Here is a 27941-nt window from a genome sequence, read left to right as displayed (position 1 = left end):
TCAGTGACACCTCCATTTTTCTCAGCATTTTCCACAAGAAGAGGTAGTTTGACATGGCTGCATGACAGTTTTTTGTTTTTTTGGTTTTTTTTAATTACCAGATTACAAACTAGCCCCTTGCCAGCCTAGGAACTCAGGATAATCCTAGAATCCCAGGGTCAGAGAAACTTTTCAGCCTGGACCATAGGAGTTTGGGCTCAGTTCAGCTACTGGGCCATAAGGTGAATGTTTGAAGGGCAGGAAGAGATGAGTAATCTTTATCTGTTTGCAAGCATTTTTGTTTTCTTCCTTAAACATCTACTTTCATATGAAAAACATATTTTATTGAATAAAACAGATGATGAAAAAAATCAATAGAGAAGATCATTGGGGGGAAAATGAATTACTGATGTGCAGTAATTCTGATGTCCCAGAGTAGCGGTAATATTCTATTGATATTTTCCAGGAAATAAAGTAGCTCATTTAGAGGGAAAAAAGGGACAAAACTGTGCTAAATTAATTATGGAGTTTTTAATCTGCTATGAATTTGGAGTAAATTTTATTAGGAAGAATTGGAAGTACATGTTAACTTTTTCTTTTTGGAATTTTATTTATTTTTTTATACTGCAGGTTCTTATTAGGCATCAGTTTTATACACATCAGTGTATACATGTCAATCCCAATCTCCCAATTCATCACACCACCACCACCCCTGCCACTTCCCCCTTTGGTGTCCATACATTTGTTCTCTGCATCTGTGTCTCAACTTCTGCCCTGCAAACCGGTTCATCTGTACCATTTTTCTAGGTTCCACATATATGCGTTAACATATGATATTTGTTTTTCTCTTTCTGACTTACTTCACTATGTATGACAGTCTCTAGATCCATCCACGTCTCTACAAATGACCCAATTTCGTTTCTTTATGGCTGAGTAATATTCCATTGTATATATGTACCACATCTTCTTTATCCATTCGTCTATCCATGAGCATTTAGGTTGCTTCCATGTCCTGGCTATTGTAAATAGTGCTGCAGTGAACATTGGGGTACATGTGTCTTTTTGAATTATGGTTTTCTCAGGGTATATGCCCAGTAGTGGGATTGCTGGGTCATATGGTAATTCTATTTTTAGTTTTGTAAGGAACCTCCATACTGTTCTCCATAGTAGCTGTATCAATTTACATTCCCACCAACAGTGCAAGAGGGTTCCCTTTCCTCCACACCCTCTCCAGCATTTGTTGCTTGCAGATTTTCTGATGATGCCCATTCTAACTGGTGTGAGGCGATACCTCATTGTAGTTTTGATTTGCATTTCTCTAATAATTAGTGATGTTGAGCAGCTTTTCAGGTGCTTCTTGGCCATCTGTATGTCTTCTTTGGAGAAATGTCTATTTAGGTCTTCTGCCCATTTTTGGATTGGATTGTTTGTTTTTTTTAATATTGAGCTGCATGAGCTGTTTATATATTTTGGAGATTAACCCTTCTTCTGTTGATTCATTTGCAATTATTTTCTCCCATTCTGAGGGTTGTCTTTTCGTCTTGTCTATGGTCTCCTTTGCTGTGCAAAAGCTTTTAAGTTTCATTAGGTCCCATTTGTTTATTTTTGTTTTTATTTCCATTACTCTAGGAGGTGGATCAAAAAAGATCTTGCTCTGATTTATGTCAAAGAGTGTGCTTCCTATGTTTTCCTCTAGGAGATTTATAGTGTCCGGTCTTACATTTAGGTCTCTAATCCATTTTGAGTTTATTTTTGTGTATGGTGTTAAGAGAGTGTTCTTTTTTTTTTGTTTTTTTTTTTTACATCTTTATTGGAGTATAATTGCTTTACAATGGTGTGTTAGTTTCTGCTTTATAACAAAGTGAATCAGTTATACATATACATATGTTCCCATATCTCTTCCCTCTTGCGTCTCCCTCCCTCCCACCCTCCCCTTCCCACACCTCTAGGTGGTCACAAAGCACCAATCTCATCTCCCTGTGCTATGCAGCTGCTTCCCACTAGCTATCTATTTTACGTTTGGTAGTGTATACATGTCCATGCCACTCTCTCACTTTGTCACAGCTTACCCTTCCCCCTCCCCATATCCTCAAGTCCATTCTCTAGTAGGTCTGTATCTTTATTCCTGTCTTACCCCTAGGTTCTTCATGACATTTTTTTTCTTAAATTCCATATATATGTGTCAGCATACGGTATTTGTCCTTCTCTTTCTGACTTACTTCACTCTGTATGACAGACTCTACGTCCATCCACCTCATCCCAAATAGCTCAATTTTGTTTCTTTTTATGGCCGAGTAATATTCCATTGTATATATGTGCCACATCTTCTTTACCCATTCATCCGATGACGGACACTTAGGTTGTTTCCATCTCCTGGCTATTGTAAATAGAGCTGCAGTGAACATTTTGGTACATGAGTCTTTTTGAATTATGGTTTTCTCAGGGTATATGCCCAGTAGTGGGATTGCTGGGTCATATGGCAGTTCCATTTGTAGTTTTTTAAGGAACCTCCACACTGTTCTCCATAGTGGCTGTACCAATTCACATTCCCACCAGCAGTGCAAGAGTGTTCCCTTTTCTCCACACCCTCTCCAGCATTTATTGTTTGTAGATTTTCTGATGATGGCCGTGCTGACCGGTGTGAGATAATTTCATGCTTTTACATGTAGCTGTCCAGTTCTCCCAGCACCACTTATTGAAGAGACTGTCTTTTCTCCGTTGTATATCCTTGCCTCCTTTGTCATAGATTAATTGACCATAGGTGCGTGGGTTTACCTCTGGGCTTTCTATCTTGTTCCATTGATCTATATTTCTGTTTTTGTGCCAGTACCATATTATCTTGATTACTGTAGCTTCATAGTTTAGTCTGAAGACCGGGAGCCTGATTCCTTCAGCTCCGTTTTTTGCCCTCAAGACCGCTTTGGCTGTTCGGGGTCTTTTGTATCTCCATAGAAATCTTAAGATTTTTTGTTCTAGTTCTGTAAAAAATGCAATTTGTAATGTGATAGGGATTGCATTGAATCTGTAGATTGCTTTGGGTAGTATAGTCATTTTCACAATATTGATTCATCCAATCCAACAACATTGTATATCTCTACATCTGTTTGTTTCATCTTTAATTTCTTTCATCAGTTTTCTTCATACAGGCCTTTTGTCTCCCTAGGTAGGTTTATTCCTAGGTATTTTATTCTTTTTTGTTGCAGTGGTAAATGGGAGTGTTTCCTTCATTTCTCTTTCAGATTTTTTATCATTAGTCTATAAGAATGCATTAATTTTGTATCCTGCAAATTTACCAAATTCATTGATTAGCTCAAGTAGTTTTCTGGTGGCATCTTTAGAATTCTCTATGTATAGTATCATGTCATCTGCAAACAGTGACAGTTTTACTTCTTCTTTTCCAATTTGTATTGCTTTTATTTCTTTCTCTTCTCTGATTACCATGGCTAGGACTTCCAAAACTATGTTGAATAATAGTGGTGAGAGTGGACGACATCCTTGTCTCGTTCCTGATCTTAGAGGCAATGCTTTCAGTTTTTCACCATTGAGAATGATGTTTGCTGTGGGTCTGTCATATATGGCCTTTATTATGTTGAGGTAGGTTCCCTCTATGCCCACTTTCTGGAGAGTTTTTATCATAAATGGGTGCTGAATTTTGTCAAAAGCTTTTTCTGCATCTATTGAGATGATCATATGCGTTTTATTCTTCGATTTGTTAATATGGTTTATCACATTGATTGATTTACGTATATTGAAGAATCCTTGCATCCCTGGGACAAATCCCACTTGATCATGGTGTATGATCCTTTAAATGTGTTGTTGGATTCTGTTTGCTAGTATTTTGTTGAGGATTTTTGCATCTATATTCATCAGTGATATTGGTCTGTAATTTTCCTTTTTTCTACTATCTTTGTCTGGTTTTGGTATCAGGGTGATGGTGGCCTCATAGAATGAGTTTGGGAGTGTCCCTTCCTCTGCAAGTTTTTGGAAGAGTTTGAGAAGGATGGGTGTTAGCTCTTCTCTAAATGTTTGATAGAATTCACCTGTGAAGCCATCTGGTCCTGGACTTTTGTTTGTTGGAAGATTTTTAATCACAGTTACAATTTCATTACTTGTGATTGGTCTGTTCTTATTTTCTATTTCTTCCTGGTTCAGCCTTGGAAGGTTATACCTTTCTAAGAATTTGTCCATTTCTTCCAGGTTGTCCATTTTATTGGCCTAGGGTTGCTTGTAGTAGTCTCTGAGGATGCTTTGTATTTCTGTGGTGTCTGTTTTTACTTCTCCTTTTTCATTTCTAATTTTATTGACTTGAGTCCTCTCCCTCTTTTTCTTGATGAATCTGGCTAATGGTTTATCAATTTTGTTTATCTTCTCAAAGAACCAGCTTTTAGTTTTATTGAGCTTTGCTATAGTTTGTTTCTATTTCATTTATTTCTGCTCTGATCTTTATGATTTCTTTGCTTCTGCTAACTTTGGGTTTTGTTTGTTCTTCTTTCTCTAATTCCTTTAGGTGTAAGGTTAAATTGTTTATTTGAGATTTTTCTTGTTTCTTGAGGTAGGCTTGTATAGCTCTAAACTTCCCTCTTAGAAGTGCTTTTGCTGCATCCCATAGGTTTTGGATCATCATTTTTTCATTGTCATTTGGTCTAGGTATTTTTTGATTTCCTCTCTGATTTCTTCAGTGATCTCTTGGTTATTTAGTAACATATTGTTTAGTCTCCATGTGTTTGTGTTTTTTACATTCTTTTCCCTGTAATTCACTTCTAATCTCATAGCATTGTGGTCAGAAAAGATGCTTGATATGATTTCAATTTTCTTAAATTTACTGTGTCTTGATTTGTGACCCAAGATATGATCTATCCTGGAAAATGTTCTGTGCTCACTTGAGAAGAAAGTGTAATCTGCTGTTTCTGGATGGACTGTCCTATAAATATCAATTAAATCTATCTGGTCTATTGTGTCATCTAAAGCTTGTGTTTCCTTATTAATTTTCTGTTTGGATGATCAGTCCATTGGTGTAAGTGAGGTGTTAATATCCCACACTATTATTGTGTTACTGTCGATGTCCTCTTTTATAGCTGTTACCAGTTGCCTTATGTGTTGAGGTGCTCCTATGTTGGGTGCATATATATTTATAATTGTTATATCTTCTTCTTGGATTGATCCCTTGATCATTATGTAGTGTCCTTCCTTGTGTCTTGTAACATTCTTTATTTTAAAGTCTATTTTATCTGATATGAGTATTGCTTCTCCAGCTTTCTTTTGATTTCCATTTGCATGGAATATCTTTTTCCATCCCCTCACTTTCAGTCTGTATGTGTCCCTAGGTCTGAAGTGGGTCTCTTGTAGACAGCATATATATGGATCTTGTTTTTGGATCCATTCAACAAGCCTGTGTCTTTTGGTTGGAGCATTTAATCCATTCACCTTTAAGGTAATTATTGATATTTATGTTCCTATTACCATTTTCTTAATTGTTTTACGTTTGTTTTTGTAGGTCCTTTTCTTGTATTTCCCACTTACAGAAGTTCCTTTAGCAACTGTTGTACAGCTAGTATGGTGGTGCTGAATTTTCTTAGCTTTTGCTTGTTTGTAAAGCTTTTGATTTCTCCATCATATATGAATGAGATCCTTACTGGGTAGAGTAATGTTGTTTGTAGGTTCTTCCCTTTCATCACTTTAAATATGTCATGCCACTCCCTTCTGGCTTGTAGTTTCTGCTGAGAAATCAGCTGTTAACCTTATGGGAGTTCCCTTGTATGTTATTTGTTGTTTTTCCCATGCTGCTTTCAATAATTTTTCTTTGTCTTTAATTTTTGCTAATTTGATTACTATGTGTCTTGGCATGCTTCTCCTCGGCTTTATCCTGTATGGGACTCTCTGCGCTACCTGGTCTTGGGTGGCTATTTCCTTTCCCATGTTAGGGAAGTTTTCAACTATAATCTCTTCAAATATTTTCTTAGGCCCGTTGTCTCTCTCTTCTCCTTCTGGGACCCCTATAATGTGATTGTTGGTGTGTTTAATGTCCCAGAGGTCTCTTAGGCTGTCTTCATTTCTTTTCATTCTTTTTTCTTTATTCTGTTCCACAGCAGTGAATTCCACCATTCTGTCTTCCAGGTCACTTATCTGTTCTTCTGCCTCAGTTATTCTGCTATTGATTCCTTCTAGTGTAGTTTTCATTTCAGTTATTGTATTGTTCATCTCTGTTTGGTTGTTCTTTAATTCTTCTAGGTCTTTGTTAAACATTTCTTGCATCTTCTCGATCTTTGCCTCCATTCTTTTTCCAAGGTCCTGGATCATCTTCACTATCATTATTCTGAATTCTTTTTCTGGAAGGTTGCCTATCTGCACTTCATTTAGTTGTTTTTCTGGGGTTTTATCTTGTTCCTTCATCTGGTACATAGCCCTCTGCCTTTTCATCTTGTCTATCTTTCTGTGAATGTGGTTTTTGTTCCACTGGCTGCAGGATTGTAGTTCTTCTTGCTTCTGCTGTCTGCCCTCTGGTGGATGTGGCTATCTAAGAGGCTTGTGCATGTTTCCTGATGGGAGGGACTGGTGGTGGGTAGAGCTGGCTGTCGCTCTGAGGAAGAGCTCAGTAAAACTTTAATCAGCTTGTCTGCTGATGGGTGGGGCTGGGTTCCCTCCCTCTTGGTTGTTTGGCCTGAGCAGACCCAACACTGGAGCCTACCTGGGCTCTTTGGTGGGGCTAATGGTGGACCCTGGGAGGGCTCACGCCAAGGAGTACTTCCCAGAACTTCTGCTGCCAGTGTCCTTGTCCTCACGGTGAGACACAGCCAACCCCCGCCTCTGCAGGAGACCCTCCCACACTAGCAGGTAGGTCTGATTCAGTCTCCTACGGGGTCACTGCTCCTTCCCCTGGGTCCTGATGGGCACACTACTTTGTGTGTGCCCTCCAAGAATGGAATCTCTGTTTCCCCCAGTCCTGTCGAAGTCCTGCAATCAAATCCCACTAGCCTTCAAAGTCTGATTCTCTAGGAATTCCTCCTCCTGTTGCCAGACCCCCAGGTTGGGAAGCCTGACATGGGGCTCAGAACCTTCACTCCAGTGGGTGGAATTCTGTGGTATAAGTGTTCTCTGGTTTGTGAGTCACCCACCCAGCAGTTATGGGATTTGATTTTATTGTGATTGTGCCCCCTTCTACCATCTCATTGTGGCCTCTCCTTTGTCTTTGGATGTGGGATATCTTTTTTGGTGAGTTCAGTGTCTTCCTGTTGATACATTAACTGTTATTGTCAGGATAAATTGCATGTTTTAAAGATGAGTGATCCTTGTACTTTGTGCAGGGCCTTTCACTTTTGTACAAGGTTTGAAACTGTGCCTGGTTTATGGTGACTGACTAAAATTACCTCTTGCTCTGTGGTGGCTTATATAGTAGTTTCCATCTCAATCACACGTTTTGTCTGATGATAAATTCTGAGTCCATTTGTCAGACCAGCCAGCTCCTGAAGGTGCAGGGAAAATGGGGATGGACCTGCAGAAGCCACTATCCTCTGTGGAAAGGTCTGCATAATTTCCCTTTAGAGATTGAACAGACAAACTAATTTAGAGTTTAGTAACACATTCTTTGTTGATAAATTTATTCAGCAGAAATCTAGGCTATCTGTTCTAGGGGACTGAATGCAGCTTAAATAGCCACCAGAGGAAGCTCTCACTTGTATATATAAGACTTGCACTTTAAATTTTGATTTGCCCTCATATGGAGCAACCTTCTGATTCATCATGTTGATCATGTCCATTGCCTGTTTTCTTTTTACTCCCTCTTCCTGATCACCTATAGGCTTGCTATACAACTCTTCAAGTGGTGGCTTTATGGAATCAATACTACAGTGGGTTATTGCCAGCCCTTATGAAACAGGAGTACTACTGACTTTTACTACTTAAGAGCCAAAACTGGGGGCTAGTTTTAGATACAATTAAATTTCAGATCACCTTCAAACAATAGTATAAATTTCTTAATGTCCTAAAATGTTTGACAGTACTGAAAAAAAACCCGACAAAACACACCACATAATCTCTTCTTAGTTCTTGGAGATGCTGTCTTTTCTAAAGCACCAGGAAAATCACTCATTTTCATTTTCAGGTTCTAATTTTTTTTTCTCATTGTTTTAGGAAATTTGGGGCTCAAGGATCACGACTTACGGGAGCAGGATGGGGAGGCTGCACAGTATCGATAGTACCTGCTGACAAGCTGTCCAGCTTCCTAGCAAATGTGCACGAAGCTTATTACCAGAGGAGCAATCGAAGCTTAGTGCCTGAGAAGCAGAGTTTGTTTGCTACCAAACCTGGAGATGGAGCTTTGGTTTTCCTTGAGGCCTAAACAATGTAAAAAATCTCCAAGAAACTATTTAGAGCATTTAGGAACTGGCAGGACTTCTATGCCACAGCAAATTAATCCTCTTTCTGTTTTGCATTATGATGAACGGTTGCTATTATCAAGATGTATTTCGAAAGAAATGGTTGAAAGCTCCCTATGCTTCATAATGATTATTTTTCCATCTTAAAATATGTTTTCTACCAATAAGAGCCAAAATTATGCTTGGACAGATCTCTTAAGATAATTTACTGGATGTATTGATTTCAAGATTTTTAAAAACAAATGGTAAAAGACCATCAATACTGACCTCATGGATTGTACTTGAATTAAACATACATTCTTAAATACAGTTTATTTCTGGTTTCTCTTGGCATTCTTCTTCCTCAGGGTTGAAGTCTTCTGTTGTTGATGATGATGATGATAGTGATGCCAGAAGTTTTCTCTCAGTTTGGGCTTCAGAACGCTATTAAAATAATACGTTATTAAGGATTCACAGATTTTCCTGGATACTGTATACTTGAAAGTGAGATTCCCCCAGTTATCAAGATGAGGAGGATCACTTAAAAAAATTTTTTTTTCAAAAGATGGATTTAGGAAGAAAATCCCAGGCTCATTTCATTTTTTTTAAACCATGTGATATCATATAAACAATCACTTTCAATTCTTTTGGCCCTGAGCTTTCCCTGTCATAATAGGGAAACTTAGATAAAAGACACTTCAAGTTTTTATCTCTATTCACATTGACATAGAGAATTATCTGGATGTTAATTCAGATAATTCAATTTGTTCATGGAATTTACTTTCTTCCCACTCTATCCTACCTTTTCTCAAATGCCTCTCTAATCCAGGAGGCATGTTTACTATTCTAGGAAAATCCATCTGTGACTTGCATCTTCGTTGTGTGTCTAGCAAAGCTTGTTTGTATATGTGGACCAATGTAGGGCAGGTGTGAGGCATGAGGGTGAAAGTATGAAAAGGCTGAGCGTGGGTTCTGGGATTGGGTAGGGGTATTGGTGGGTGCCTGTATATGTTTATCAAAATGGGCAGAAAGTTTGGCCATGTGGTGATGGTAAATGAGTGGCTCTCTCTCACGGATAGACTACAGGAAGGCTTTCCTGAATTATATGAAGATTTAGACCGAAAAGCATTTTGTGACACAGATAATTGGGAGACCAGCAGTCATATGGCATGAACCAGAAGTTTATCACAATTTTCTATTATTCTATGATTGAGTTGCACATTAATGAGCAAAAAGACTGGACATCATCATCTTGAATCTCAGTTTCAGAGAAGCTGAGGCAAAGCTGGTTGTTACATTTCTCGAAGGACAGCAGTCATATAAAGTACTAGGAAATCCATTATTCTATTCTAAAATAAAGTTCTGGTGCATTTTCATTCTTAGGAGAAAGGTAAGTACTTAAGAAAGCTTAAGTCAAATTTGTTAATTTTGAATTTTAAAAATTGATTTAAAATGATAATCCTTTGCTTTTTAAAACCTTTCCATTTTCCACAGAAGATCTGTGGTCGATATAATTCTTTGAAGATGCCTGGATTACTGTAAAAAAAAAATGGCACTTGCCTTTAAATTTTTCACCATGAGATACCTTCTTTACAAAATAGGTAAGTAAAAATTTCTAGTGCATGCTCTGCTTTGGAGGACATAGTTGTTCTAAGCCAGAATCTACTCCCATATTTGTCTTGTTGTCTGGCTTGAAGAAAAGAACTATTTTCCAATGAAACCATCACCAAGTGTTATTCTAGAAATTATGAGAGATACTGAACTTGCCTGGAAAGGATGGGGCTAGGGCCCCTGGAAAAAAGCTTCATGTAGAAGATGCAATTTGAGCAGGGCCTTAAAGGATGAATAGAATTTGAAAGCTGGGGAGTAGGCATGGCAGATAAGCAAAGTATATGATTATGGGTAAACATGATATGTTGGGAAGACTCAGTGGGAGTGAAGGGTTTGCCTTGGGATATAGTGGAGAATAAGATTGGCTATACTGGCTGGAGCCAGCTTTTGAAGAGCTCCAAGTCCAGCATTTAGACCAGGGATTGCAAACCAGCAGACCATAGGCCTCGTCTGGTCTGCAGATTTATTTAGTTTGGCCTCTAGGGGTATTTAAAAACTTGAGTCCTAAACAGGAATTTTACAGAAGAATCTGGATTACAAATGGTGGAAGATCTGATAACACTTTGGCCTCTATTCCTGCAGAGCCACAATGAACTAGAGGTGAGGAAGTAGTTGCTTTGTTTCGCTGAGGCACAGACTCTCCAGTGTGCTATGGTGTCCATAGCTCCTATAGTTTCTCTAAGACTCAGGCCGTTTACTATTTACCAGCTGAGGTCACTTGCCCTTTACCAGTACACTTGCACAGTTTTCTTATACTAAATAAATATTTCTCTGTACCCATGTCTCTAGCAGTAGCAGTTAAGAGAGACCATGAAAAAACGGGAGAAATAATTTTTTTTGTGGAATAAAGAATAGTACTATTTATTTAATATTAAACACCCAATATTTGTTTAATATTAAACACCCAACAATATTACCGCTTTCCATTACCTTTCTGGCTCATAGGAATTTGGTTAGATTATTTGACCCCTGTTTTTGACATCACATCAGTAGCCAATGAGGATTGCTCTAGATTTTTGCATGGAAGCCTGACATGCTGAAAATGAAAAGCTCTCTCTTATTCCTTACCTCAGATTGTCCAACCTTCAGATTTATTGTACACTATTTTCTACATGTTCTTTCTTGTTGGAAGGGAGGAAGGACCTTTAGATTTAATACGACTGCCTGTAAGTTAAGGTGGAGCAGAAGGGAAGGGGACAAAGAAAACTGGAAAGATGGGACCATGTCCTTCCTTTTCTTTCTTTCTTACATTTGAGTACTGTTTAAACCTTATCATTTCTTACATTTCTGTTAATCGAGGGCAAGAATCATTCATCTAACACAGTAGTTGGAATCCAATATATTTTTGTTGAATTATTAATGGGAAATAAAATATGACTTCAAATACCAATAATTTTCTATTAGTTGGAAATTCTGCATTTGGAGGTTTTCAGTTGCATAAAATGCTTCTGGTCAGAAGCAAGGGATGGGGATGAGTGAGCATGAGGTTGTCACTAATACATGAGAGAGAGATTACCCTAAATGTGCAAGTGGATGATTAAATAACAAGAATGTATTCCATCCTGACACTGTAACTTGGATGTGAAACCATACATTGCTTATTAAATATTTTCTAGTCTATATAAGAGAAGCTAGAGAGAGAATTCTCAATTATTTTCAGAAAAAAACTTACCAGTTTTTGTAGGAAATTCTCAAAATCATTCTTAACTTCGTAAGGTTTCTTGGTAGCCTTTGCTTGGAGCCTAATCATGAAAGAAAGAAAATTGGTAACCAAACTAAGTGTTTTCATACTGACACCAACTAAGAGCCACGATTTACGAAGAGTTTAATATGCTGGGCATTTGCCACCACTTTACATATATTAATTCAGTTACTCTGACAACAATCTTAGGAAGTAGGTACTACTATTATCCTATGTTATAGATGAGGAAAGAGGCTCAGATAGGTTAACTAACCTGTCCACAGTCATACAGCTAGCAAGTAATAGAGAATTTGAACCCAAGCAGTGTGACTTGCGCCCTCTATTCTAACCACTGTGTGACACTGCATCCCAGCAGTGAAGCATCCTCTTCAGTGAGATGGTTCACACAGTAAGTATTCCCTCAACTAATTCCACTCACTGGGCTCCAGTGCAGATTTTAAGATGAGCCGCTGGGGAGGGAAGAGTAAAAGGGACTGGCCTGGAAAATATCTGGGGGAGAGAGAGAAAGAGAGATGGAAAAGGATAAAGGGTGAGAGGGGCGCTTACTAGACTGTAAGCTCATCAAGGGTGGGGATCCAGGAATCTATCATGATTTCTGTCACCACGTACTCATTCAAGAAATATTTTTAAGGAGTTGAATAGTTGAATTGAGGAGGCAGCAGGAAACTTTCCAGAGATCTACGGATAAAGACAGAAGCAGAGGTAGGCCAGGCAAGGAACGGTAGGGACTTAGGACAAGGGAGAGACAGCAAGAGAAACACAGATGAGAGAAAGAAAAATGAAAAATGGTATAAGGCTATTGATTTCACTGGCGATTTTCAAGTGAAACATTTGAAATTATTCTGTGAAATCTGTAGGAAGTGAAATTTTCTAAAAATTCCAAATACACTTTGCTGAAGCATGAACTTTGGATTAGCTAAACCCCTATAAGGCCTGCTCTAGGTTTCTCTATCATTTAGCCTAGGGGTCCCCTGAGGGCACCCAGTAGGGCTACCTCTGAGGGGCCTCTTGTGTTAGTGTTCTCTGACTAACAAATACTCCCTTACTCTTTCTCTACTTTATCTCTGCCAATTTTATCTCCTCAACCTAGGTTTTCTCCTCACTTCTTACTACCCTTTTGGACTATTCTTCCCTGCTTTTCTAAAATCTGGCTCTGAGTCTTTTCCTCATAGTCCTATTTAAATATCCCTGGTGCCCTTTTTTCAGTACACACTCTTAGAATCTTCTTGACTTCAAGTCATCCTGAGACTGGTTCATCTCACTTTGTTAAAATCAATCCATCTTCCAACCCACTTTTATTTTTTTAGAGTAACTGTATTTTTTTATTGTATCATGTTTTTAAACATCTTTATTGGAGTATAATTGCTTTACAATGGTGTGTTAATTTCTGCTGTATAACAAAGTGAATCAGCTATACATATACATATATCCCCATATCTCCTCCCTCTTGTGTGTCACCCCTCTAGGTGGTCACAAAGCACCGAGCTGATCTCCCTGTGCTATGCAGCTGCTTCCCACTAGCTATCTATTTTACATTTTCCAACCCACTTTAATTTACAGTTCCCTCTTTTTTTTTTTTTTTTTTTTTTTGCGGTACACAGGCCTCTCGCTATTGTGGCCTCTCCTGTTGCGGAGCACAGGCTCCAGACGCGCAGGCTCAGTGGCCATGGCTCACGGGCCTAGCCACTCTGCAGCATGTGGGATCTTCCCAGACCGGGGCACGAACCCGTGTCCCCTGCATCGGCAGGCGGGCTCTCAACCACTGCGCCACCAGGGAAGCCCTCTTCTTTTGTTTTTAATAACAGCTTTGTTGATATGTTACATAACCTAAAATCCACCCTTTCAAAGTATACAATTCAGTAGGTTTTAGTATATTCACAAAGTTTTGCAAGCGTCACCACTACCCAATCTCCCATCTTTCTATATTTCCTTTCCATGACTATCTTTTTTTGAAGATTACAGATAGAAACTTGGACACTGTGCCTATAAATTTAACAGGCACGTGGGAGTTATATATCCAAATGAGTATTTTCCCCTTCACTTTCTCCAGCAATATGCCATCGCATAAAACACATTTGAGTGCTTCTTCTTGTGAGTTGCTCTGAAAACCAGTCTGCATCCTTTTGCATATCTTGAGTGGTGAGAAATCCTGTTCTCTATAGATTTGATTTTTGGGAACTGGTAAAAGTCATCTGGAGTCAGATCTTAGGTTGTGAAGGGGAAAGCTGGGTGATAAAATTTTTAGTGAAAAATGAAGTAAGATTTTAACATAATGAGTTGAATTTCCTATGTGACTGGGAGACTAGCTTTATAAGTTCCAAAATAGCAATTAGAATTATGGCAGCATGACTGGCACAAAATTGTGGTTTCCCACAGGGGTTTATTTGAAGGGCTGTACTCATCTGACATTTATTCTTGCCTATGTGGATGTACTGGAAGTGTTGGGTTAGTCCCAACACTTTATGGTTTTCTTTTTTACACTGTAATAAAATAAACAAAGATGCCCAACTTTCCTTGTTTCAGTGGGGTACAATGTTTGTATGTATAAGGGAAGCAGCAGGGGCAGAAAGGGACAAAGAACTAGCCTGAGACCAGCTAAATAGGTTGTTTTTCTAATTTACATCTTCCCGTGGTTATGAGTCTATATTTAAAAGGCCCTCAGCTTAAGTCCTATGTCTGGTAGAGTAAAAGGAGATGATGATAATGTTTAGCAATTAATTAAATTAGAGTAAGTGATTATGTGGATAAAAAAGTTCGTGTTACTCTTGATGAACTATGGAGTAGAAAACTTCTGCAGATATTCCAGTTAATGAATTTTTACATATTAAACCTATTGTGGTTTATGTAACACATTTGTTCAATTAAAATGTTTTTAAGCACTACGAGTTGAATAAGAAACAAACCTATGAAGCTCCTTGTCAACTCTTTCCTGTCGCTGTCTTAGGAGTTTTATTTCTTCATTAATTATGTGCTTTTCTCTATAAAGTCAAAGTTTGGAGTTAAATTTTAAAATAAAGCAGGCAATTCTCATTAAGAAAGAATAAATCAACAATTTGCTGCCTTCCACATATCAGTAAAGGTCCATTACAAAACAGTTCTTCAGCATCCCCTCCCAATGCACCACGTGGTATGAGGAATCCCCCAGCACACTGCCCCTTATAAACATGTGCCAAAGGCATCACCCATGTCAGCTGAGTACAGCCTGGACTCCACCTTGCTGTTCCCACATGGGCCCTCTTACAAGGTGCCCATCCCTGTCCTTCCCACTGAAAATAGGGAATCTAAGGGCTCTGTGTGTGTGTCTGTGTGTGTGCATGTGCATGTGTGTATGTCAGTGGGAAGGGAATGGGGCCCCAGGGAAAGTAGAGGCTCAGACTTCTGTCCTGCCTGCTGGGTAGGACAAGGCTGGCTGCTCTTCTGTTTACCTCTCTTGATGTGTTTCCGGAACAGCATCAGGTACCCAAAGGATAGGATGCCCATCCTTTCTCCCCTTTAAGGCAATAAGACAGCTAGGCAGTGACCTTGATATCACAGACAGAAGAATTGGACCCTGCCAATTTGTCCTCATAAAAATCGATGGAGGGCCTCCCTGGTGGCGCAGTGGTTGAGAGTCCGCCTGCCGATGCAGGGGATACGGGTTCGTGCCCCGGTCTGGGAGGATCCCATATGCCGCGGAGCGGCTGGGCCCGTGAGCCATGGCTGCTGAGCCTGCGCATCCGGAGCCTGTGCTCCGCAACGGGAGAGGCCACAACAGTGAGAGGCCCGCGTACCACAAAAAAAAAAAAAAAAAAAAAAAAAAAAAAAAATCGATGGACATCCTCATTAAGCCATTTCTCGCTTCCTGGCACATAATAATACCATAACTGGCCAAGAGTAATCATTTTAGTTAAGCACAAAAAACTTAAAATGTTTCCCCAAAAAACGTTTCCGAAAAGAACTCCTTGCCTTGCTTTCCTCCATATCACCCCTGCTGCCACCCCAGCTACAAGGAACTCCTTCTATTACAGACAACCTTTCTGTTCTTCTTCCAGGGCTTATCTTTGTAAATGAACAATACTCCAGTCTCTCTTCCTGGGAACTCTCTCCTGGTCTCTCCACGTTGGGGTGCATCCCCCCAGCCAGACCACAGGAAAGCTTCCTTCCTTTTTTCAATCCCTGACATGTGCCGTGTCTCCATGGTTACAACATACATCCTTTGACACCTACCTGAAAAGAATCTCCGAGTCTATAAGATGCTCAGAGGCGACTCTCCTAATCGGTAAAATAAGAAGCTTAGTTGTAGATAATTTCTATGATTGCTTACAGCTCTAAAGGATTCTATGATTTTATATTTATCAATAGTATGGAGTCAACTTACATTCTAAAATCCTTTTGGTTGTTTGCAAATTGTCTTTTTGCCTCCTTTAGAATATCACAATAAGTTGGAGCAGGTGGTGTGATAGGCTTATGGTTAAGGAAAGATTTTCAACTAGGAAAACTTGGGAGAGGTTAACTTGGGAGAGTATCCTTCACAGGGGGACTCAGGGAGCCATCTTGCCTGGGCTTCCCAGTCATGAAGGGTCTCAAGTATAAACAAGAATATTATGTCTGGCGTTGCACTGAAAGGACCAAAAGGAGACAATACCCATCAGACTACTTTAAACTTATATCCCATTATCTGGACCACACGATCCATAGCGCACAAGGACTTAGTAGTTTCATAAATCCCGTAATTACTATTTTCATGTTTTTTTGGTGTGCTTTACAGGAAGCGATTTGTTAAATGTAAAATTTAAAATGTACATTTTGTAACTCTGTTTAGACATTTCTTCATTTCTACATATACTGAGAACTTCAAAGTCTCTTGACTTCTGAGAGGCTCTGGAGGTGACTGGCAGCATATGTTGGCTGCCTCAGTTAGCCCGACCTCTGCTAACTGCATGGAAAAGGATGATAGGCAGAAGGTAAAAATGTTCTGCTAATGTGGCTGGGGCTCTTCTACTGTCCGTTTCTGGTACAGCCTGTGGCTCTGTCCCTAATGCTGGTCTTAACCCATGTCTGTGTCTGGAAAGCAGACGCTTCCTCTGAAGTGGCAACTGGTAAATGACACAAGGAGGCAGCTCTCATCTTGTGTTAAGACCTTAGCCTCACTGGTAAACTAGGAGCTCTTAAACCTCTGCAGTCACCAAGATGTAGGGAATGAGTCTGTCCTCCCATGGTCCCACCCTCCAACCTGAACCACACTTCAGTATTACCTCCATCTTTCTCTGAATGCAATTTGCTCATTTAAAACACATTTATGCTCCCTTCAAGAATGTCCTTGATGCTCATTTTAATCTTAATTATCTGGTATAAGAATGTTAGGAAAAGCTCAGTGGATCTGGTCCCTGGGACAAGACCACATAGGCACTTAACCTTATAACCTTAATTTCCTGAGTATTATATCTCAGTTGAGATAACCAGAAGGAAAAACATGAATGGCTCCACAACAAAGATTCTCACAATAAACTTGAATAAAATTTATGTCTTTCCTATGACACTCTAAACTACTCAGAAAATATCTTCAATCACTTATAATTTGAATATTAAGGTCTTAGAATCAAGGAAAAGAATATTTGTTTTCTGTGCACTCCAGATGACTTTCTCAGCAATGCCAGGGTGATAAATTCTCTCTGCCAGCCATAGAACCTGTTTAAGAAGGTTCCTTAACAGCATCACTAAGTTGCTGGGAAGCAGTGTTGATAGCAGACCATACTCCATCCTACTAAGCACAGAGTTTGCGAGGGTCTGGATGATTATGTTATCCTGAATAGGATAGGAATTCTCTGAAATACATTTTACGGAGAAGTCCGCTGCTCTTTATGATGCATTCCAAGTTTACTTTAACCCCTTCATCATAGCTAGGTTTTAGAGTATGGTTTTCCTTAAAGAAGGAGATAAGCCTGGAGGGGGATCAAGATGGCAGAGGGGAGAATGTGGTGCTCACCTTCCCCCATAAACACATCAAAAATACATCCACATGTGGAACATTTCTCACAGGAAACCAGCTGGAGACTGGCAGAAGATCTCCTATATAACCAAAGCTGCAAGAAAGATCTCCACATAACTGAGTAGGAAGGAAAAAAAGGAATCAGGACAGGACTGGTGTCCCTGGGAGGGATCTATAAAGGAGAAAAGGTCTACATGGGCAGACCCTGGGGAGCCCCCTTGCCTGCTGGGAAATCTGCTGGGACAGATAGAGGGGCTGGAGAAGCCCAGACTCTACTTGTGAGGAGTGCGTGTGTGCTGGCTTGCTGACAATCAGGACAGAGAGAGATTGGCAGCTGGCTTGCCACACTTCCCAATATCAGGCGTGCATCGGGCAGGGCTACAAATATGTGCAATGGCTAAGCGCTGAATCTCTGGCAGACAGACCCTGGGAGAGGACTCTATCTAGCTTAGTGGAGATAGCTCAGAGGGCCTGGGGTATAGTCCGGGCCAGACTGCAGAGCTCTTTGTCACTGCTTGCATGGCAGGGGTGGGTCCAGCTGTGGTGGATTTTGTCGGCGCCTGCAAAGGGTGATGCCACAGAGATGCTCAGGGGGTGCTGAGTCTCAGATGGAGAGCCCCTGGGTAGGAGTATGCAGTGGTTGGTTTCCCAAAGGGAGTTCACTGGCTCTGCCCACCCCACACCACAACTTGGAGCAGCATCTGGCACGGACAGGTCCTTGGAGAGGTCTGGAACAGAGGCAGCCTAGTTCTCAGGCAGCAGCACAACCACCTTGGTTCCTGAAGCCACAAAGTCCCAGCCCCCAGCACCAGCCCATTCCACACCACAGCCTAGCACTAGGCCTGGGATAAACATAACAGGAAAAGAGATGTGGCATTTGGCTGCTTCTAGACAGAACTGCAGATGTCTGCATGGGTAGTGCATAGATTCGCTGTGACGACACGGGCCTCAGTTGCTTCAGCAGTCACCTGTGGAGCAGGTCACGCACTCAAGGTCAAAGGAGCCTGAGTGAACCTGACCCTCGGAGCTTTTACTCTGACAACTGGGGAGCAGACACCACCGCTGACAGGGCTGTAACAGCCACAGAGCAAGGAGGAGGCCCCACCCAGAGCATAGGCTCTGGACACCTCACCAGTTACTCCCCTATCAAGGGGATAACAACCAGCAAACTCTGAGGAAAGATGTGGCTGGTACCCCTATATGAAACCAGCCCTCGCACCAGAATATTGGATTCACAGTCTACACAGGGATGCTTCCAAATAAAAATACCCCTTCAAGACCACAGTAGATAACTGTTTCTCCTAAATTCATAGAGACAGAGAAAGTTAAGTAAAATGAAAAAGCAGAGAAACTACTCCAAATTAAAATAAAAGAAATCCCCTGAAAGAACAAATAATGAAACAGACCTCACCAGTCTACTATACCCTGAGTTCAAAAAGGAGGTAATAAAAATGCTAAAGGAATTAAAAGATTGATAGAAATGCAGATCACTGTAGTAACAAACTAGAAAATATCAAATCAAAATTAGACAACTCAGTGAGATAAAATCAAATCTAGAAGCAATGAATAGACTAAATAACACAGAAGAATGAATATGTGATCTGGAGGACATACTAATGGAAATCACCTAATCAGAAAAGCAGACAGAAAGACAAATGAATAAAATGAAAGCAGCATACAAAATTTATAGGATAATATAAAGCATGCCAAACTATGCATAAGCTGGGTTCCAGAAGGAAAGGAGAGAGAAAAGGGGATTGAAAGTGTATTTGGAGAAATTATTGCTGAAAACTTCCCAAACCTAAAGAAAGAAACAGATATCCAAGTGCAAGAAGCACAGAGGATCCCAAACAAGATGAACTCAAACAGATCCACACCAACACATATCATAATTAAAAAGCCAAAACTTAAAGAGAGGATTCTAAAAGCAAGAGAAAACAAAGAGTCAGTTACATGAGAACCTCCATAAGGCTATCAGCTGATTTCTCTGCAGAAATTTTGCAGGTCAGAAGGGAGTGGCATGATATATTCAAAGTCCTGAAAGGGAAAACCTGCAACTCTACCCAGCAAGATTATCATCTAGAATAGAAGGAGAGATAAAGAATTTCTCAGACAAGCGAAACCCAAAAGAATTCAGCAATACTAAACCTATCCTAGAAGATATATTGAAGGGTCTTCTCTAAACAGAAAAGAAACAAGAATCTATAGGAAAGGGACAGTCACAATAGAAAAGGCAAATATATAAAAGGATTGAAGATCACTTAAGCCAGTACATAGATTAAAAAACAATCAAAAATTTTTTGTGAAAGTGATTATAACTACAATTAGCAGCAAAAGGATAAGATATAAAATAGGACATCAAAATCAAAGAATGTGGGGGAGTGAACTATAAAAATGTGGATTGTTTAGAGTGTGTTTAAGCTTTTATGACTATCAGTTTAAAGCAAGTAGATATAGTTAGGGGTCAACATACTTGAAAACCAGGGTAACCACAGATCAAGGACATACCATAGGTTCACAAATACCAAAAAGAAAGGAACTGAAGCATAATACAAAAGAACCATCAAAGCACAAAAGAAAAAACAAAAAGAAGAAACAAAGAACTACAATATTGACAGGAAAACACAGTTTAAAATGGCAATAAGTACATACCTATCAATAATTACTTTAAATGTCAATGGAACAAATGCTCTGATCAAAAGACACAGAGCAGCAGATTGGATAAGAAAACAAGAACCTACAATATGTCACTTACAAGAGACTCACTTCAAGGCGAAAGACACACACAGACTGAAAATAAGAAGATGGAAAAAGATATTTCATGCAAATGGAAATGACAAGAAAGCAGGGGTAGCAATACTCATATCAGACAAAATAGACTTTAAAACAAAGTCCAAAAGGAGGAACAAAGAAGTACATTATATTATGAAAAAGGGACCAATACAAGAAGAGGATATTACACTTGTTAATGTGCATGCACCCAATATAGGAACACTGAAAGATATAAAACAAATACTAACAGACATAGAGGGAGAACTTGACAGGAATACAATAGTAGGAGTCTTTAAAACCCCACTGACATCAATGGACAGATATTCTAGAGAGAAAACCAATAAGGCAACAGAGGTCCTAAATGATACAATAGACAAGGTGGACTTATTTGATATCTACAGGACCCTACATCCAAAACACCCAGAATACACATTCTTTCCAAGTGTGCATGGAACATTCTCTAGGATAGACCACATATTAGGTCACAAAACAAGCCTCAACAAATTTAAGAGGCTAGAAATTAATTCAAGTATCTTTTCTAACCACAATGGTATGAAACTAGAAATCAACCACAAAAAGAAAAATGGGAAGAGAACACATGGAGACTAAACAAGATGCTATAACAAACCAATGGGTCAATAATGAAATCAGAAAATACTTCAAGACAATTGACAATGAAAACACAACTTTACAAAAACTATGGGATGCAGCAAAGCAGTTCTAAAACGGAAGTTCATAGTAATACAGGCCTTCCTCAAGGAACAAGAAAAATCTCAGACAACCTAACCTACCACTTAAAAAATCAGAAAAGAGAAGAACAAAACTCAAAGTCAGCAAAAGGAAGGAAATAATAAAGATCAGAGAGAAAATAAATTAAGTAGAGAAAAGAATAGCAATTGAATGCATCAATGAAACCAAGAGCTGTTTTTTTGAAAAGAGAAACAAAATCGACAAACCTCTAGCCAGGCTCACCAAGAAGAAAAGAAAGAGGACCCAAATAAACAAAATAAGAAATGAAAGTGGAGAAATAACAATGGATACTGCAGAAGTACAAAAAATCATAAAAGAATACTATGAATAATTATATGCCAATAAATTGGAAACCTAGAAATGGACAAGTTTTTAGAAACAGCCTGCCAAAGCTGAGTCAAGAAGAAACAGATGATTTGAGCAGACTGATCACTAGATGTAAAATAGAATCTGCAATAATAACTTAAAAAAACTCCCTGCAAACAAAAATCCAGAACCAGATGGCTTCACTGGGGAATTCTACCAAACATACAAAGAACTTATACCTATCCTTCTCAAACTATTCAAAAAAAAAAAAAAAACCGAAGAGGAAGGAACACTCTCAAATTCATTCTGTGAAGCCATCACCCTGACACCAAAACCAAACAAAGACACTACCAGAAAAGGAAGTTACAGGCCAATATGTTTGATGAATATAGATGCAAAAATCCTCAACAAAATATTAGCAAACTGAACCCAACAATACATAAAAAGACCTACATCATGATGAAGTTGGATTTATCCCAGGGTCGTAAGGATGGTTCAACATACACAAATAAATCAATGTGATATACCACATTAAGAAAGGGAAAGGCAAAAAACACGTGATAATCTCAAGAGACACAGAAAAAGCATTTGACCAAAGTCAACATCCATTCATGATAAAAACTCTCACCAAAATGGGTATAGAGGGAACATATCTCAACATAATAAAGTCATTTACGACAAACCCACAGCCAACCTAATACTCAATGGTGAAAAGCTGAAGGCCTTCCTGCTAAATTCAGGAACAAGATAAGGATGCCCACCCTCTCCACTGCTATTCAACATCATATTGGAAGCTGTAGCCACAGCAATCAAGTAAGAAAAAGAAATAAAAGGTATCCAAATTGGAAGGGAAGAGGTAAAACTGTCACCATTTGCAGATGACAAGATACTCTATATAGAGAAACCTAAAGTCTCCACACAAAACGTATTAGATCTAATACATGAATTCAGCAAGGTAGCAGAACACAAGATAAATATACAGAAATCTGTTGCATTTCTTTACACTGCAATGAAGTATCAGAAAGAGAAAGTTAAAAAAATTTCCATTTAAAATTGTGTCCAAAAAAAGTAAATAGGAATAAGCTTAACCAAGGAGGTGAAAGAACTATTTGCTAAAAACTATAAAACAGTAACAAAAGAAATTGAAGATGATTCAAAGAAATGGAAAGATATCCTATGCTCTTGGATTAGAAAAATTAATATTATCAAATTGGTCATACTGCCTGAAGCAATCTACAAATTTAATGCAATCCCTATCAAAATACCCATGACATTTTTCACAGAATTAGAACAAATAATCCTAAAATTTATATGGAACCACAAAAGACTTAGAATTGCGAAAGCAATCCTGAGGAAAAAGAACAAAGCTGGAGGCACAACCCTTCCAGACTTTAGACAATACTACAAAGCTACAGTAATCGGAACATTATGGTATTGGCAAAAAAAAAGAGATATATGGGTCAATGGAACAGACCTATAGAGCCCAGAAATAAACCCACACACATACAGTCAATTAATCTACTTAGAGTATACAATGGGGTAAATACAGTCTCATCAACAAGTGGTGCTGGGAAAGCTAGACAGCTACATGTAAATCAATGAAATAGAACAGTCCCTCACACCATATACAGAAATAAACTCAAAATGGTTAAATGATCTAAATATAAGACATGACACCATAAAACACGAGAACACAGGCAGAACATTCTTGCACATAAGTTGTAGCAATATTTTCTTAAATCAGTTTCTGAAGGCAAAAGAAATAAAAGCAAAAATGAACAAATGGGACCTAATCAAACTTAAAAACTTTTGTATAGCAAAGGAAACCATCAACAAAACAAAAAGACAACCTATTGAATGGGAGAAAATATTTGAAAATGATGCAACCAACAAGGGGTTAATATCTAAAATATACAAGCAGCTCATACAACTCAATATCAAAAAACCAAACCACCCAATCAAAAAATGGGCAGAAAACCTAAATAGACATTTCTCCAAAGAAGACATACAGATGACCAACAGGCACATGAAAAGATGCTCAACATCACTAATTATTAGAGAAAAGCAAATCAAAACCATAATGAGGTATCACTTCACACCAGTCAGAACGGCTATCATCAAAAAGTCTACAAATAGGGACATCCCTGGTGGCACAGTGGTTAAGAATCTGCCTGCCAATGCAGGGGACACAGGTTCAAGCCCTGGTCCAGGAAGATCCCACATGCTGTGGAGCAACTAAGCCTGTGCGCCACAACTACTGAGCCTGTGCTTACAGTCCTTGAGCCACAACTACTGAGCCCACGCATTGCAACTACTGAAGCCCACATGCCTAGAGCCCATGCTCCACAACGAGAAGCCACTACAATAAGCCCGTGCACCACAATGAAGTGTAGCCCCTGCTCACCGCAACTAGAGAAAGCCCGCATGCAGCAACGAAGACCCAACGCAGCCAAAAAAAAAAAAAAAAAAAAAACTTTATAAAAAAAAAGTCTACAAATAATAAATGCTGGAGAGGGTGTAGAAAAAAGGAAACCCTCCTACACTGTTGGTGGGAATGTAAATTGGTGCAGCCACTATGGAAGACAGTATGGAGATTCCTTAAAAAACTAAAAATAGAACTACCACATGACCCAGCAATCCCACTCCTGGGCATATATCTTGAAACAATGAAAACTCTAATTCGAAAAGATACACACATCCCTCTGTTCATAGCAGCACTATGTACAATAGCCAAGACATGGAATCAACCCAAATGCCAATAGGCTCAAGAAGAAGTGGTATATATATGTGTGTGTGTGTGTATAAATATATATATTTGAAGGATCAAATATATATATATATATATATAATAGAGTATTACTCAACATTATAAAAAGGAATGAAATATTGCCATTTGTAGCAACATGGATGGACCTAGATAATATTATACTATGTGAAGTAAGTCAGACAAAGACAAATATATGATATCACTTATATGTGGAATCTAAAAAGTAATACAAATGAATGTATGTATTAAACAGAAACAGACTCAGACACATAGAAAACAAACTTACGGTTACCAAAGGGGAAAGGGAGTGGGGGAGTTATAAAATAGGAGTATGGGAGACTAACAGATACATACTACTATACATAAAATAGATAAGCAACAAGGATTTACTATATAGCACAGGGAACTATATTCATGATCTTTTAATAAGCTACAATGAAAAATAATCTGAAAAATATATATATAATATATATAAAATGGAATTACTTTGCTGTACACCTGAAACTAACACAATATTGTAAATCAACTATACTTCAATAAAAAAAGAGATAAGCCTGACTTTAATGTCACAATGGTATATGTTTCTTAAACTTATAATTTAATGAAAAGTTTATGTGCATTATGTAGGTGAAAATCGCATCAGTGCAGTGATAGCATCCGGCCCTCCCAGGAGGCAGACCAGTAGTGACAACTGCATGTACACATGAGCAATGAGAATGCTCTCATTATTGGCTTCAAGGACACATTCAGTAAATAGCCCTCTTTGGGGCCAGCGTGAAGCAAAATTGGGAAGTCAACAGAGTGTGTGTCTTCGGTGTCTTTCACTCATCTCTCTCGATGCTCTTCTTTTAGTACCCTCTTAGTTCTTCATTGCTCCTTGGCTGGCATTAACAGGTCATATTTCCCACAGATTATAGAGTGCCATGTTGTAAATTCAGCTCTAGTTCTCGCACTATGGTCAGCACTTGCCATCTAGGGCCATGGTAGCCCAGGTAGTTGACAGGGTTGGCCCTCTTTTTCCTTATCTGTAAAGTATGAGGGTTGAGCTTCATGGTTTTGTAGCTCTCATCCTATTATCATTTTCTATCAGAAAAAATTTTAACCTCTATTAGAGGTAGAAAATGAGCCTATTTAAGTTCCGACCCATCACTGGGGTAATGGCAAAAGGCTTGGAGAGAGTGGGGTGGAATTTGAGATTTTGCAAAGGAATATAGGAGAGAATCTGTTTAATATTTAGATATGGGGGCTGTATAAGAGATAGGGAGAAGGAAGGATCAATTATGGCAAAGATAATGATGGAATCACTTTATAGAAATTGGGAAGTTTGTCAATTTGAAGGTTGTATTATAGGGGATGAGAAGGTATTTTAAAAATGGGCATGAGACTAGATAGCAGAACTCAGCATAAGCTGTTTAATTTGGGGGCACTTAGAAAAAGAAATGACAGGAACCAAGATGGCAGAGAAAAAGGATGTGCTCTCACTCCCTCTTGCAAGAACACCAGAATCACAACTAGCTGCTGGACAATCATTGACAGGAAGACATTGGAAATCACCAAAAAATATACCCCACATCCAAAGACAAAGGAGAGGCCACAGTGAGACGGTAGGAGGGGAGCAATCACAATAAAATCAAATCCTATAACTGCTGGGTGGGTGACTCACACACCAGAGAACACTTATACCACAGAATTCCACCCACTGGAGTGAAGGTTATGAGCCCCATGTCAGATTCCCAACCTGGGGGTCTGGCAACAGCAGGAGGAATTCCTAGAGAATCAGACTTTGAAGGCTAGTGGGATTTGACTGCAAGACTTCAAAAAGACTGGGGGAAACAGAGACTCCACTCTTGGAGGGCACACACAAAGTAGTGTATGCATCAGGACCCAGGGGAAGGAGCAGTGACACCAGGGGAGACTGAACCAGACCCACCAGCTAGTATTGGAGGCTCTCCTGCAGAGTCGGGTGGTGGATGTGGCTCACAGTGGGGACAAGGACACCGGTGGCAGACGTTCTGGGAAGTACTCCTTGGCATGAGCCCTCCCAGGGTCCACCATTAGCCCCACCAAAGAGCCCAGGTAGGCTCCAGTGTTGGCTTGCCTCAGGCCAAACAACCAACAGGGAGGGAACCCAGCCCCACCCATCAACAGTCAAGTGGATTAAAGTTTTACTGAGTTCTGCCCACCAGAGCAACAGACAGCTCTACCCAGCACCAGCCCCTCCCATTAGGAAACTTGCACAAGCCTCTGAGATAGCCTCATCCACTAGAGGGCAGACAGCAGAAACAAGAGAACTACAATCCTGCAGCCAGTGGAGCAAAAACCACATTCACAGAAAGATAGACAAGATAAAAAGGCAGAGGGCTATGTAGCAGATGAAGATACAAGATAAAACCCCAGAAAAACAACTAAATGAAGTGGAGATAGGCAACCTTCCAGAAAAAGAATTCAGAATAATGATAGTGAAGATGATCCAGGACCTCGGAAAAAGAATAGAAGCAAAGATCTAGAAGATGCAAGAAATGTTTAACAAAGACCTAGAAGAATTAAAGAACAATCAAACAGAGGTGAACAATACAATAACTGAAATGAAAACTACACTAGAAGGAATCAATAGCAGAATAACTGAGGAAGAAGAACGGATAAGTGACCTGGAAGGCAGAATGGTGGAATTCACTGCTGCAGAACAGAATAAAGAAAAAAGAATGAAAAGAAATGAAGACAGCCTAAGAGACCTCTGGGACAACATTCACATTATAGGGGTCCCAGAAGGAGAAGAGAGACAAAGGACCCGAGAAAATATTTGAAGAGATTATAGTTGAAAACTTCCCTAACATGGGAAAGGAAATAGCCACCCAAGTCCAGGAAGTGCAGAGAGTCCCATACAGGATAAACCCAAGGAGAAACACACCGAGACACATAGTAATCAAACTGGCAAAAATGAAAGACAAAGAAAAATTATTGAAAGCAGCAAGGGAAAAACAACAAATAACATACAAGGGAACTCCCATAAGGTTAACAGCTGACCTCTCAGCAGAAACTCTACAAGCCAGAAGGGAGTGGCATGATATACTTAAAGTGATGAAAGGGAAGAACCTACAACCAAGATTACTCTACCTGGCAAGGATCTCATTCAGATTCCATGGAGAAATCAAAAGTTATACAGACAAGCAACAGCTAAGAGAATTCAGCACCACCAAACCAGCTCTACAGCAAATGCTAAAGGAACTTCTGTAAGTGGGAAACACAAGAGAAGAAAAGGACCTACAAAAACAAACCCAAAACAATTCAGAAAATGGTCATAGTAACATATATATCGATTATTACCTTAAAAGTGAATGGATTAAATGCTCCAACCAAAAGACACAGGCTTGCTGAATAGATCCAAAAACAAGACCTATATATATGCTGTACAAGAGACCCACTTCAGACCTAGGAACACATACAGACTGAAAGTGAGGGGATGGAAAAAGATATTCCATGCAAATGGAAATCAAAAGAAAGCTGGAGTAGCAAAACTCATATCAGATAAAATAGACTTTAAAATAAAGAATGTTACAAGAGATAAGGAAGGACATTCCATAATGATCAAGTGATCAATCCAAGAAAAAGATATAACAATTACAAATATATATGCACCCAACATAGGAGCACCTCAACACATAAGGCAACTGCTAACAGCTATAAAAGAGGAAATTGACAGTAACACAATAATACTGGGGAACTTTAACACCTCAC

General features: G+C 39.3%; 2 protein-coding genes across 5 annotated transcripts in view; one reads left to right on the top strand and one right to left on the bottom strand.

Annotated features, from left to right (window-relative positions):
* GALK2 (galactokinase 2) overlaps nt 1-8314 on the top strand; it is a gene marked incomplete at its 3' end in the record, with an annotated part of 140185 nt that extends 131871 nt beyond the window's left edge. For all 4 annotated transcript variants that reach the window (XM_079700108.1, XM_079700106.1, XM_079700107.1 and 1 more), the window contains exon 10: nt 8107-8314. In XM_079700108.1, coding sequence (XP_079556234.1) covers nt 8107-8314 — 208 coding nt within the window. The remainder of the gene's footprint in view (nt 1-8106) is intronic.
* A 337-nt stretch (nt 8315-8651) lies between these two features.
* The window catches only part of FAM227B (family with sequence similarity 227 member B), a gene marked incomplete at both ends in the record, with an annotated part of 224181 nt that continues 204891 nt past the window's right edge, over nt 8652-27941 (bottom strand). Inside the window, 4 exons of the mRNA XM_079701116.1 lie at nt 8652-8774; nt 11614-11683; nt 14547-14621; nt 16001-16078. Coding sequence (XP_079557242.1) covers nt 8652-8774; nt 11614-11683; nt 14547-14621; nt 16001-16078 — 346 coding nt within the window. The remainder of the gene's footprint in view (nt 8775-11613; nt 11684-14546; nt 14622-16000; nt 16079-27941) is intronic.

Source organism: Hyperoodon ampullatus, assembly GCF_949752795.1.
Source record: "Hyperoodon ampullatus genome assembly, chromosome: 3".
Taxonomy (NCBI): Eukaryota; Metazoa; Chordata; class Mammalia; order Artiodactyla; family Ziphiidae; genus Hyperoodon; species Hyperoodon ampullatus.
Note: the sequence above shows the minus strand (reverse complement) of the source record. Positions and strands in the feature narration are given on the sequence as shown.